General features: G+C 50.4%; 1 protein-coding gene across 1 annotated transcript; it reads right to left on the bottom strand.

The window, feature by feature from the left end:
- Positions 1 to 71: 71 nt before the first annotated feature.
- Positions 72 to 12,547, bottom strand: NONO (non-POU domain containing octamer binding). Its single transcript, XM_020976602.2, has 11 exons — positions 12,437 to 12,547; positions 7,709 to 7,895; positions 6,108 to 6,301; positions 5,574 to 5,875; positions 4,587 to 4,682; positions 4,146 to 4,342; positions 3,569 to 3,653; positions 3,144 to 3,246; positions 2,498 to 2,537; positions 1,928 to 2,037; positions 72 to 1,050 (listed from the first exon to the last, which is right to left on the bottom strand). Exons 2-11 carry the CDS (start codon positions 7,884 to 7,886, stop codon positions 916 to 918), a joined length of 1,440 nt encoding a protein of 479 aa, XP_020832261.1. The 5' UTR covers positions 7,887 to 7,895; positions 12,437 to 12,547; the 3' UTR covers positions 72 to 915.
- Positions 12,548 to 13,509: the final 962 nt, after the last annotated feature.

Here is a 13,509-nt window from a genome sequence, read left to right as displayed (position 1 = left end):
CCATGCCCCCAACGCCGAAAACACGTCTTCATATTCCCCTACCCCCAACAAAAGAGACAACACAGAAGGTGGAAAAAGGCTTAAAGTCTGTTTTTAATAATAATGTTGCTGCTGCATTCCTGTCTCATTTCTCAAATAAACTCCAGACTGTGAGAGGGCCAAACATCACCTACACCAGTTAAAGTTGAACAGCACAGCTCCAGGAAGACAGGCAAGCCTTAGGAGCTACAGGCATGGATAAGAGAACACCAGCACCCAGCAGCCCCTGCCCCTGCCTCCAAGCTCGAACTTGGACCGCCCAACAAGAAAGGGTGTTAACAATGCCACACCAGCACCTCCCAGAGGGAGGCAAAGCTCCTCCACTCTGGGCTGCCCCCCCCCAATGCAAGAAACAGAGAAGTTAAAAAACAAAAACAAAACAGATAATGGAAACCTAAAAGCAGATAATAAAACCTTCTTCTCAGGACATAAAAGGAACACTGGGTTGGGAAGAGGGAAGAGGTCTTCTACTGGTATTGTTGCCTGAACTTCATTAATACACCTGAGGTCCTAACCAGAGAGGAAATGGGGGTAAGGATTGTGTCTAAGTTACTGAGGAAGCAGTGAGGGGAGAAAGGTGGAATGGTCAAGGGAAACAGGGATATAGCCGGATCTGCTTGTGCCATGGCCTCCCCCCAACCCCTCTGTAGCCTTCACATTGAAGTTTTAGGAATGCGCCACATAGAACTGCTTCACTAAATGCCCCTCCCTAACCCCTCTCTGCCCTCAGCAAATTTCCTACCTAGAGTAGTTCAAGTGGGGAGGCCTAACTAGTAGGAGGAGCGGAGCCCCAACACCCCTCTAAGGTAGAATCCTGGCTAGTCCAAAAAGGGTCCTTGTCTGTAGGGTCAGGGGAAACTGGACACTGTGACTCTATTAGTATCTGCGACGTTTGTTTGGGCCAAAGTCCCCTCCAGGAGTTCCTCGGTTGAATGCGGGAGGGTTTCCACCCATTGCCCCAAGTCCTTCCATTGTACCACCCTGGCCAAAGCGGTCACTGGGTGGTGGGGTCTTCAGTGCCAAAGGAGAAAGGGAGAGAGGTGTTAAAGCACATCCCCTAATCCCGAGCTCCCCACTACCCAAAGTCCCTCTCCCCTAAAAGGCTGCACAATGGGTCTCGTCTCTACCAAAAACAGAGCCAAAGCTATCAGGGCCTCTCAGCTTTAGGGTGACCAAGGCTGACAATACCAGCAAGAAAAGCTGCCATAATCACCTCCCTGATAGCTCACCCCAATTTCTCATTGCTGACAAGAATCCAGACACTGTTCCATTTACTAAACTCCCTAAATTGGTCTTGTTTTGACCATGACTCTCGATTTGTGTATACTGGACTAATTCAACATTCTTCTTGCCTAGACAACTGAACTGGACCAGGCCACAGCCGTTATAGACTTGGGCCTACCCAATACTGACCAGGGAGGCCCACAAGTGAAGCATGTTTCTAGATCATACAGAGCAAAAACCTTTGGGCTCATTACATCAACCTCTGCGTATGTCCAAAATGATCTGACCTTCCCCCTCCCCGACAGGAAACAGCTGAACAATGAGCTCCTATAATAGTGTATCCAACTAAGCCCAAACAGTATGTCCTCGGGCACTAACTCGGGTAGTCTATCTGCACAATTTGAAACATTGTGTCACAGGGAATGAAGCTAAAGTGCAGTCCAAAGTACCGACTCTGGCTATGAACTATGGGGCAAGTCTTTTCATTTGACAACTCCTGGGCTCCTGTTCCTTCTTTTTTTAAAATGAGGAAGCTGGACTAGCTGGCCTGTGACCCTACAAACGCAAGAGTAGGGGCCTATGAAAGAATACCCCACAGAAAACAAGCCCTGCCTCCCCCCACTGGTCCAAGGTACCCCTAAGGCCAGCCCTGCAAATATATTACCATTCCCATGGTTCCATCGGGCATCATTGGACCAGGCCCTGGAGCACTTGGGGCACCAGCTGGCACATTAGCACCTCCCAGGGATCCTCTGTTGTTTATGCCCATAGCACCTAAAAACAGCAATGTAAGGAGCTGGAGGGGACTGGGAACGAGGACATCACCACAATGATAACATTCATATTCCACGCACTCCCCAAGCTCGATGGTTGCCCAAAGGATCAACGTCGTGGCCTCTCACACCCCCCTCTGATTACTGATGCCAAGTCAAGCATGGGGAGGGCATGGGATAGGAAGGACAGCAGAAGCTACCTTCACTGCCCATAGGCAACTCTCAAGCCAGGCAACTGGCACGACAGGATGCCTGCCACCCAGGCAGTGATGGCCTTGACCCACATCTAATCACAGCCACCAACTGCTTCTGCGTCATGCCAGTTGTTTGTTTCTGATTTTCTTTTTGTAGTCCTAGGTGCAAGGGAGTCTCGAGCCCAACACTAAACCCCAGCCACTGGAATGTGGGAGAGGTGAGAGGGAGGGGGAACAACCGCAGGAGCTGCAGCCTCAAGTCCTTACCTCCTATACCCATCTGGCCCATCCGCATCTCCTGCTCTCTCTAAAATAAACAAAATGGCACAAAAGTTCACCACAGCCTGCTCGCCAAAACCTCAGCAGACCCACCTTGGTTTTGTTCTAAGGACCATCTACACCCCCTCCCCCCATCCCTGGCCAAGCAGAGCTGCGGAGACACGAGCTACAGGCTCTCCTGTGAGAAAGGGACGCAGAGCATACGCATCACAGTCGCCCAGGACCCCAGACCAACAATCTGGCAGAAATACTTAGAGGGCACGAACAAAGGGCACTGGAGTTACCGCGGAACTTAGAAACTAACCCAGAACCACAGCGGAGGACGGTGGCCCTAATTTTCACAATGAGCTCGAGACTAGCCCTTATCTAAATCGTTTCTTCCCGCTTTGGGAACGCCCCGGGTCTGATACTAACACGACTGCAGCATGCCATATCTATTCCCGCTCAGTCAACCAGCATAAGCTCTCTAAACCCAAGCCTGGCTCCTGGTGCTATTTCTCCTCCAAAAGGTTCTCTCAGTGAGCAGGGGCCGGCCCTAGTGTCTTGTGGTGTCCCAGGCACTGGTTCCTAGTTGGTGTGTTATGCCATGAATGAGCAGCCCGTCAGGGGTGCCCGGGCCTAAGGCACTCCATACCGCATCAGGGAAATTTCCTTTGAAGCCCTCCTGCTGCCTTCGCATCATTTCTTCCTGCTGCCGCCTCATCTCCTCCTCACGCCGCCTGCGTTCCTCCTCCTGCCTACAGGGAGTACGGGGAGTCAAGAAACTGAAACGCTTGGGACACACCGGAACAAGGTGAGCTATCCTACATGGGATCCTACCAACCACACCAGGCTTTCTCTTCTGCCCTGCTTCATGGGAAGGCCCCTCTCTTGTCCCTCAGGTGCTTCCCTTTAGTGTAGTCCCAGTAAACTGCCCCAAACTATAGCCAGCTTCCAGGCTCACCTAACCAGAGAAAAGACCTAGACACAGCACAGTCTCAATCAACTTGGTTGGGAGTCAATTAAGAGGTTTTACCTAAAAAGATTTAGGAAGAAAGGGAGAGGGGATCATTAAAGCACCTGAGCTCCATTTGCTTGCGTTTCTGCACCTCCTGGTTATGCAGCTCCTCCATCCTTCGAAGCTCTTCCTGGCGTCTCATCAAATCTAGAAGAGGAGACGTTAGGCAACTGACACCCAGAGAATTTTTCACAACCAATATTCCTGTTTACCCAGCCACATCCACTTCCATATCAGAGGCTCGCAGATTTAGGGCTGGAAGATATCACCTCAGAAACCAACTAAGTTAATCCTCTCATTTTAAAGATGACAAAACGGAAGCCTAGTGAGGAGAGGTGACTCCACAGAAGAGTCACACCACTCAGCTAGGCCACATCAAAGGCAGGACTGGAACCCAGGCCTTCCTGACTCCCAAGTCACTACAGTACACTGTCTCCCATGGCCGAGTACATCCTCCAATAGGAAGCCTTCACTGTGCAGGCTACCAGCACTCAAAAAGAGGGGAAATCGACAAGGCATCACCAAGTTCCCTCTCTCCTAAGCTCCCATCTTCTCCAGATTATATTCACTACTTGACTAGGCCCCTTCTAGAACCCCCTTCTGTACTCTCGGGGCCCTCCACTTGCAGGCCTCACTCACCCTGCCTCATCAGCATGACCTGGTGCTCATGGCGAGCAGCCTCCATCTCCATCTCCAGTTTCTCTCTGGCTTCCTTGATGTTTCGGTCTACTTGGTCCTGCTGCTGCTTCTCCATCTCAATCAGGGCTTTCCAGCGCATGGCATACTCATATTCAAAGGAGCCAGGCTGGGCAAATCGAGGTGGCTGCTCTCGCTCCCTGGTAACACGAAGGCCTGCGGTCAGCTTCCAGCCTAGGATTCCACCCAACAACTACAATCTCTCGAAGGGCAAAGGTAATGTTAGAAAACCCTTGCCCCATTTCTTTTAGCCCAAATTATACAAAATCTGAAGCTTAGCCTGCCTGTCTCTCATGTACCCACAGACCTAAGGCACTCTCCTCCCTTCTTTCCTAGAAACAAATGTGCAACTGCTTAAGAGACTGGCTTCTCAGGGTCACATACTTGTGAAATTGTTGGTTCTTGATGACCAACTTCTCTGGGAGCCCTTCCTCATCATCTAGCTGGTCCATCGGCTCCACAGTCACTGGCCTAGGGAATCTAGGAGACAGGAAAGTGTCTTCAGAGTTAGTCAAGAAGGAAGCACTTGGCATTAACAAAGTCAACTACAGCTGGGGCTCAGGAGGGGCCTGACTAGAGGAAAGCAACCAAAGAGAGGCTGTGAGAGGCTTTCCCACCTAGTCCCAGGGAGCTGCACCCCAGAGGACCTAGGGCTGACATCCACAAAAGAATCAGCCTGCAGTTACCTGACTGAGTGCCAGCTACAAAGGAGTCATTCACAACAGGCAGAATCCAGAAGTATTCCAAGAACTCTATAAAGCACCTTGGGACAACCCCCACAGGTACAGAAATATTCCCCTAGCTGACCCAAAAGAGAAGTGACATAATACTTAAGCCCATACTTCAAAGCAGGTTCAGATGGACTGACAATCCACTGGCACCCTGTGAGCATGTGCCATCTTTCTACATGCCAAGCCAAGAGGCCAACACCACACGTCTTCCTTCACCAATGTTAAGCTGTACTTGGAGAAAATGGCTTGAAGGCTTAACATGGATCATCTGTTACTCTCTTGCTCTCACACGCATAAAGAAAGTGGATTTTTTGTTCTACACAGTCCTAAAAAAGACTAAGAGCGAGGCAGACCAAGTTCTCTGGCTTCCAACAAGAATGCCCCATCAGTAAAGCTTCTTGGGCAGCTCACCCTAGCTGCTCCAGGTAGAATCAGCCTCATCAGCTTAATCTCTGCAGGCCTAGAGGAAGAAGTCTTAGAAAACAAAGAACTTGGCTCTTACAGACTCATCTTTCAGACCCACACCAAGGAAGGAAAATCAACTTCTGAAGAGATATAACAAGAGCACATGAAGTTCCATGAAGTGAAAGCAAAAGAGACTGCTCTCCTAACAGCTACCCACCCACTTCCCTCCACTTACGTGGTCAGAAGGAAGGACCCTTCACTGCATCTGTCCAGAGCTTTCCGGGCAGCTGGCTTCCCTGAGAATTCTACAATGCCTTTCCCCGAAGGCCTCCCTCGATCATCCACAATCACTACAGCCCTTTCCACCTGGCCAAAGACAGAGAAAGCCTCCTCCAACAGTTCATTGGACACGAACTGAGGCAGGTTCCTAACTGTCAGGGATGCACTATGGCAGGCAAAGCGCACTCGCAACTGCTTTCCACGTAAGGGCATGTTGTCCAGCTCCACTTTAGCAATCTCCGCTAGGGTGCGGGTTTCCTAGAGGGTAGAAGAGAGGACATCACAGCCTGATACCCAGAAATGAACAGCCCAAGAACACAAATTCCTCACAGCCCAGGAACTGGCAACCAGAGGCGAGGAAAGGTCTGGAGCACAAGGCCATTACAGGCTTTATTAAGCCTTTCTGATCCAGACAACCCCAATTCTGCCGCCTGCCATTCCTGCTCCCCTCTGCCCCCCAACCCGGCTCAGCTCTTCCAGAGCTGCTCACCAGGCGGATGAAGCCAAAGCCTTTGTCCTTGTGAATGAACACTTCGCCTGCCTTTCCATATTTCTCAAAGAGCTTCCTCATCTCCTCTTCAGTGATGTCTGGGGGCAGATTGCCTACAAAGAGGCGACTGCGCTGGGTGAAAGTCTTCTCCCCTGGCTTCCGAAAATTCTTCAGATCAATAGTCAGACCTTCATCTGCAGAAAAACAAGATACACAGACGCTCTCTAGACTGGAGAATAAAATCCACTTGAGTCCTAACAAAAGAACATTGAGAGAACAGGGACAAGCACGTCCCAAAGAAAATTGTTTTCTTTCCTAAGCAAAATCCCAACTGCCTCACCCATTCTGTACATACAGAAAATATCGAGGCCAGGTCACTTTTCATCAGACTCCCTGCTGAGAAGGAAAGAGTTAAGAAGAAAATATGAGCCAAATCCCTAGTAACACCAGACTATATATAAAATAGGAGTTTCTCCTTTGTTATGTTGAAGGCGATCCCCACTTCTCAACAAGTTCTCAGGAGTTACCCTCCCCTTAGCGCCAGACAGCATCTTGGAATCTGAGGGGACTAAGGTCTCCTATTATGCTGTGGGCTCAACCATGATGCTAACTCAAAGTGGGCCAAATTAAGAGGTTTGAGAATCAGAATGGAACTCAAAGGGAAGAAATGGCCACACTACATCTCTTCCTGACAACTGGTCAGGGTGCCAAGTGAGATGGACTTTCCCTCTCCCCAAGAGGCTTCAAGCAGAGGCCAAATGATCATTTGTCAAGGACCTAGTGGAGGCTTCTCATCCAAACATGGCTTGGACTCAGTGGCCTTTCACCTGGAAACTCTGCATTTGCCCAAATTCTCAGGAACTGCAGATCCACATGGAGAGTCATGCTTCTCCAGGGCTTGCAGAGACACAGCACTGATGGGAGCCTGGCATATAGATCACAACTTTGAAGGCAGAACTTCTCCACCTTTTCTGGGTCAAGGACTCCCCCTTTTGGCAGACTTGTGAAGTCTATGCACTTCTCCAAATAATATTTGTCAATGCAGAAAATACCTCAGATTACAAAGGAAACCAATAATAGTGAAATACTGTTGTCAAACTATTGCAAAAACAAGCTCATGGTCCTCAGGTTAAGAAACTCTGCTCTAATTATGAAAGCCAAGAAGGAAAACACAGCACACAGCAGGAACCATGCTCACCTCGCACTGGCCAAGGGCAGTGGGGTCTAGGGCCTCAAGTCCAGTCAAGTCAAGGGCCAGCAAAGGATGCATATCACACCTAGATGCTGAAGCAGCATTACTCCCCCTTGCTATTAAACCCTGAAGGATTGGGGTGCCTTCCTTAGAAGGCACCTCTAAGAAGTGTGTGCTGCAGGGCAGATACTCGGTCACAGAACAGTGGGCCAATATGCACACCTGGTGTTGCCCTAGAACATGTTCACATCTGTAGCTAAAGAGGCAGCCTGCCATTCCAAGGAGAAGATGATTGGAAAGAGATGAGGAAAAACACCCACCAGGAAGAAGAAAGGCCTGTTCTCCAGGCACCCAGCTAAATCAAGACATTTACTGCCAAGAAAAGAGGGATCTATGCTAGAATACTCACTCTGGCTGTTGGCCTGCTGTCCATTTGCAGGTATTGGCGGCGGTGGTGGCGGCGGCGGCGGCGGCGGCGGCTGCTGCTGCTGCTGCTGCGGCTGCTGCAGCTGCTGCTGGTGCTGGTGCTGGTGCTTCCTTGGAGTATGGTTCTGTTTATCTAGGCTAAAGCCTTTGTTGCTCTGCATTTTTGCACGCTACAAAATAAAACAGAACAGAACAGAGTATCCTTAGACACACTCATTAAGGCACTCAGTCACGACCTTGATATCCTTATCACCTTTGGAAAATGGAAGCCTCTACCAAAACCAGGTTAACAGGTTCCTCCTTGTAGACTAGGGATGGAAGGCATGAAGAAAACAAGCACTTAATAGGCATCTACTATGTGTAGGGCTCTGTTGCTAAGTAAGCATTTTACACTGAGGACACAGGATCACACATCTAGTATGTAAGGCTGGATTTGAACTCAGGTCTTCAAGGTTCCAGAGCTCTACCCACTCTACCATCCAGCTGTTTCTAAGCACAATCCAACACCAAAAACTTCTACTCTGTGACCAAAAGAATTAGACTACACAAAAAACACAGCCATTAGATGTGCAGAACATGTAACAAAGGAAAGTGGCAACAGACACTACCTCTGAGTTGGTCCAGCTACTACTTTTCAAGTTCAAATCTACTCCAACCAGGGGCTCAAAACAATATTTTGCCTGCCTCTATCAACAACAGGCCCACGATCACTCCGTCGAGCTGGCTCACACACTGATCTTCACTTTCACTCTCCAGCGTCCAGGAATGAGACCATCAGCTCTTCCAAGAAAAGCACCCATTTCTAATCAGCAAATGTCCAGTTGAGCTCCTTTCTTTCAGCATTAGTTCCGTATGAAATAAGACAGAGGCAAAGTCAAGCCCATACAAAGGCCCCCAAAGTCCTGATTCAGCTGAAGGAGAAGAGGTTCTCACAAAATATGACTTAAAACACACTGAAAGCTTTTCTTTGTAACTTCAGAGATCACTAGCATCCCTAGCCAAACTTTAGACTTAACGGTATTGGAAGAGTCTAAGACAACTTTGCCAAAAAGTTATTTTGGGAGTAATGAGGTACCATTGAAAAAAAAAAAACAAACCCACCAACTTTTGACTTGATGAATGCCAGTTGAACTATACAGGACTTTGAGGTTTGCAAAGCACTCTGCATTGTCTTACTTGATCTTGACAGTAGAAATTGAAGTCAAAAACACCAAATGACTATCTCATCACTCAAGAGCAGTAAAATGGACTGACCGCCCATGAGATGCCAGTCAACTCACATTTAATAAGCGCTCATTATGTGCTGGGAGTACAAAGAAAGACAACACCAACAGGCCCTGCTATTCAGGAGCTCCCAAGTCAAATGGGGAAGAAAACAATCCAACAACCCCGTACAGACAAGCTACAGACAAAATAAGTTGGGGGCAGTCTCAGAGGGAAGGCACTACGTTTAAAGAGGCCTGGGAAAGCCTCCTTGCCAAACATGGGAATCTGCAGGAAATCAGAGAAGCCAGGAGGTGGATAAGGAGGGAAAGAGCTCCAGGCATGGGGGACAATCAGTTAAGACAGTTGGAGTTGGAAGATGGGAGTGAATTTCCTGTGGGAGGAACAGCAAGGAGACCGGTGTCAATGGGTCACAGATGCCCACCTAAGATCCCAGTTGAAATGCCTGTGGGCAAAAATACTTCCAAAGGACAGAGTCAGATACCCATTTTTTTAGTCGAAGCATCTGTCCTTGGCATCACAAAGACTGTACTGGAAATCTTTAAATGCCAAAATGGGAACTCCAATTGCAGAAGGGCTGGCTCACTGGCTTCCTATGGCAACTTCAGCACTAGCTCAGTCCCAGTTTTAGAGGACAGTCCCTCAAATTAAGAAATCATACAAAATTCACAGAATAGCCAAGTTTACACCTTGTTACATACTCTTTTGTAATAACATATGAAGCAGAGCAATCTTTACCTGCGGCTGATATATTTGGAGTTAACTAATGCCACCACTTAGGGCAATTTTTTAGGCCCCAAGCTCTTCTCCATAAGCTTTTCCCATAATGCCCTTTTGTGATACCCCCTTCCCCTCCCTCCCACACATAGCTCAACAAGGGTAAAGACCCACAATAAAGGAGATACAGCAATAGCAAACTTGGACAGAACTCAGGGTTCCTGGCACAGGTTTAAATACCAATTGGGTCTTGATGGTCTGTCATTATTGCTTGTTTAAAGCCACAGGCCCCTCTTTTGAGCCCTGACCCTCAGGAGTAGACTTTTTTTTTTTAAGGCAACTGGGGTTAAGTGACTTGCCCAGGGTGACACAGCTAGTCAAGCATTTCATCTGAGGCTGGATTTGAACTCAGGTCCTCCTGACTTCAGAGCCGGTGCTTTATCCCCTGTGCCACCTAGCTGCCCCAGGACTAGACTTTTTTGGCTAGCCCACTCAATTCTACTGAAAGAATCAGATCCTTCCTATTTAGACCCCAGTACATACTAGCTCCTAATTTAAATTGCTTGTTTTGTTACCTTCCTCGACAACTCTGGTAACATCCCCCTCAGGACCCTGGTTTTTTCCTTACCTCTCTGGTCTAGAACACAGGCCCTTCCAGAGGCCTGTGTCACTAGTCTGTATAACATCCCAGATCCTCCTGGACAATACCCCCATTCAGAAATCCACAATGCACATTTGCATGTTAAAGGCAACCCCATTGACTTCCATTCAATATTTACCACTCCAGGCCTTCACACAGAAATTACACTCACCACTCAATTCAAAGGAAGCCATTTCGAGACAACCACCACAAGCAAATGCCTTAGAGTGGTTCTTATACCGATGACGAATTCTGAGACGAACTAAGAAAGAGCCAGAACTTTATTTTATTGCCTCTCTCCAAGGGTAGGATGCAGGTATTGTTAGATAGATAGAGCCTACCCAAACTGAACCTGATGCTCGGATATTTTTTTCTAAAGTTTTGACCCCTCCCCACCATTTCACCAAAGGTACCCAACCCTTAGATGACTGGGGGCAGAATGAATATATCTAGAATCTCTCTCCAGTGGGGGAGGGGGTGGGTGGATGGAGAATGGGGCCTGTAAGCTTAAGGAAGGGAAATGAGGAAGTAGAAATAACCTTACATCCTGCCCGCCTCCCACCTTCACAGCCAGGAGCAGAACTATCTGCATTGGAACAAGCAGCTATTTTAGAGAATCAGCAACAACAACAAAATCCTAAGAGTATAACAATTATTCAAACAAGTGACCGTTCTATTATGGCACCAGGACACCAGCATAACCCAGAGTGCATCACTTACATTCTCTGGGCTTCAGTTTTGTCATCTGGAACATAAAGGGGATAAACTAGACTTGCAACATCTACAAGGTACTGTCCACCTCCCCATCTCGGATCCTACCAACTACACACTAAATTGTGGACACTGTGGACAGCAGCTTCTAGCTGGAAAACTTCAAACCATGGCCTACATTCCTCCTTTTGGAAAGTCTGTATTTTTATACAAATTCAATAGCCATTCCCTCCCCTTTCCCCACATCCCTTGAAGCCTTTAAAATACAGTCCAAGTTATTCTGAGGTTGCCAATGGTTCAGCCAGCAATAAAAGCTGACATTTAAGTACTGCTTACAAGTTTTGGAAAGTGCTTTATAGACTGCAAATTTGACTCCAAAACATTCTATAAATCTGATTCTATATCCCCCAAACCTTGTAAGATACATATTACTGTCCTATTTTCCAGACAGAGAGAGTGAGGCCGTTAAGTGAGAGTGACATTTGAACCCAGATCTTTCAATCGTTTTGGAGTACTCAAGTGTCAATGGCGACGAAACACCCCCGAACCGTAACCAAAGTCTCGCCTAGTGATCAATCCCAAAGAACTATGTCACATTGGAAAGTGAGAGCTTTTCCAACCCTGAGGCAGGACTTTTCTGAAGAGAAAACTGTTCAAAATGTTAGCGACGAAAGAGGCAGCGGGCAGTGATTTAAACAGTCAAGATCCGTTTGAAGAATGCGTTCGTAAGCCCGGGTGATGGGGGTGGGGTGGGAGGAGCCATGGAGTCACTTGGGGCGCAAAAAAGGCCAAAAGGATAGGTGTCAACATCCCGGAAGGGCCCGGGCCCTGTGCTGACCCGACAGGCGAAGCGCGGGATCCGAAGGACAAAACGTGGCAGGCCCCCCCCCCCGGGAGCAGCCCGGAGGGCCCCGGGCCCTCCACCCCCACCGCGCTCCCGCTCCAGCGCAGCACAAAGAAAGGCCGAGAGGAGCAGAAGGCGACACCCCGAGCAGCCCCAGCCCAGCTGGGCTCGCTCAGCTCCAAGCGGGGACCATCCGCGCGGATCCCGGCCGCCTACGAGCGCGCGCCGCACACTCGGTATGAGGGCGGCCGCAGGGCAAGGAAGGGGGGAAGAAGAGCCCGGGGGGAGGGGGCAGAGGAGAGGGGGAGGAGCGCGCCGAGGCCGAAGCCAGACCGAGGCTGGGGCCGGCGCGCGGGCGGCGGCCGCCGCGCCCGCCCCCGCCTTCCTGCCCCCGCCGCTCCCCGCCCGCCCGCCTCAGCCTCCTCACCACCAAGCCGCTTCACCGTCTCGTGCCGCGCCGCTACCGCGGCTGCCCAACCCAACTCCGCTCCGCCCCGCCCCGTCTCACTCCCTGCTCTGCCCCACCAGAGGCTCCCCGTTCCGTCTCACCGAGGCCCGCTCCGACCACGACTCACCTGAAGCAAAGCCGTCTCTCCCCCGAGTAGCGGCAGCGTTCCGCCGCCTCTAGCGCCTCAAGAAAAGAGCGCGAGGCCGCCGGAAACCACTCAACCTAGTTCGGCACCGCCCTGGGCTCTCAGAGCTGAGACCCTTACTGGCTGGCCTCTCTGCCAATCAGGCATCGTGCTAGGGGAGGAGCCACCCTTCGCCCATGGCCTTCCCGCAATTGGCTCTTCGGGGCCTAGGTACCGCCTACAGACCTTGCTGCTCAGCAAGTTCGCCTGAGCAGCGCACGGGGGACAAAGAGCAGGCGTGCGGGGCTCATTGCGCCTGCGCAGAGTGAGGCGCGTGAGGCCTTGGACGTTCCCGCCACTGGCGCACTGCGCCTGCGCCCGGGGTCCTGTAACGGTTGGCGCTCTGCTGAGGGACGTTGCGCGCTCTGGAGGTCGGTCTCACTCGGGCCTCGAGCTGCGATGCAGCATTTTCGCACCTCTTTCTAGAGGCGTGCACACCTAAGGCTTCTCACTCCCCATAGCGAAGAGAAAGCAGGCTTTAAATGTGGCAGTGGAAGCAAGAAAAAGGTAATGTAGTTCAGTTCAGCCGGGGAGCCCGAGGCCAGGATGGCCTGGCCCCCCGGTGGCTCAGGTCCGTCAGGGCCTTCCCCAGCTGGGCTGTGAAGGAGCCCCAGACTTGGGATTCGGAGCTGCTGGCCTCACCTACCCCTTCGGTGGCCTGTGGGGTTCCAGTTCCAGTTCCCTGAGGTCGGTGCCTTGGGCTTGGACCCAGTGATTACCGAGGTCCCTCGGAGCTCTTGGGAGCCTAACGGAGGTCTTAGTTTCGGGGTGTGCCCAGGAAGCGTTATCGAAGCTCTCGTTCGCGTGATCCGCACAGGAAGCCAAGTGTTCCCACAGGGAGGGCGAGCTCCAGAAAACGTTGACCGCCTTCCGGCTCCCCAGCAGGTTTCAGCAGCGTTGTGTTTGCAAAGGCCTGGTTAGTATCGGTATTTCAGCGATTACACAGAGCACCTAGAGGCCGGCCTGAGCCTAGAGTCAGGAAGACCCGGATTCAGATTGAGCCTGAGACACTTCCT

Source organism: Phascolarctos cinereus, unplaced genomic scaffold (assembly GCF_003287225.1).
Source record: "Phascolarctos cinereus isolate Bilbo 61053 unplaced genomic scaffold, phaCin_HiC Scaffold_8;HRSCAF=390, whole genome shotgun sequence".
NCBI lineage: Eukaryota > Metazoa > Chordata > Mammalia > Diprotodontia > Phascolarctidae > Phascolarctos > Phascolarctos cinereus.
Note: the sequence above shows the minus strand (reverse complement) of the source record. Positions and strands in the feature narration are given on the sequence as shown.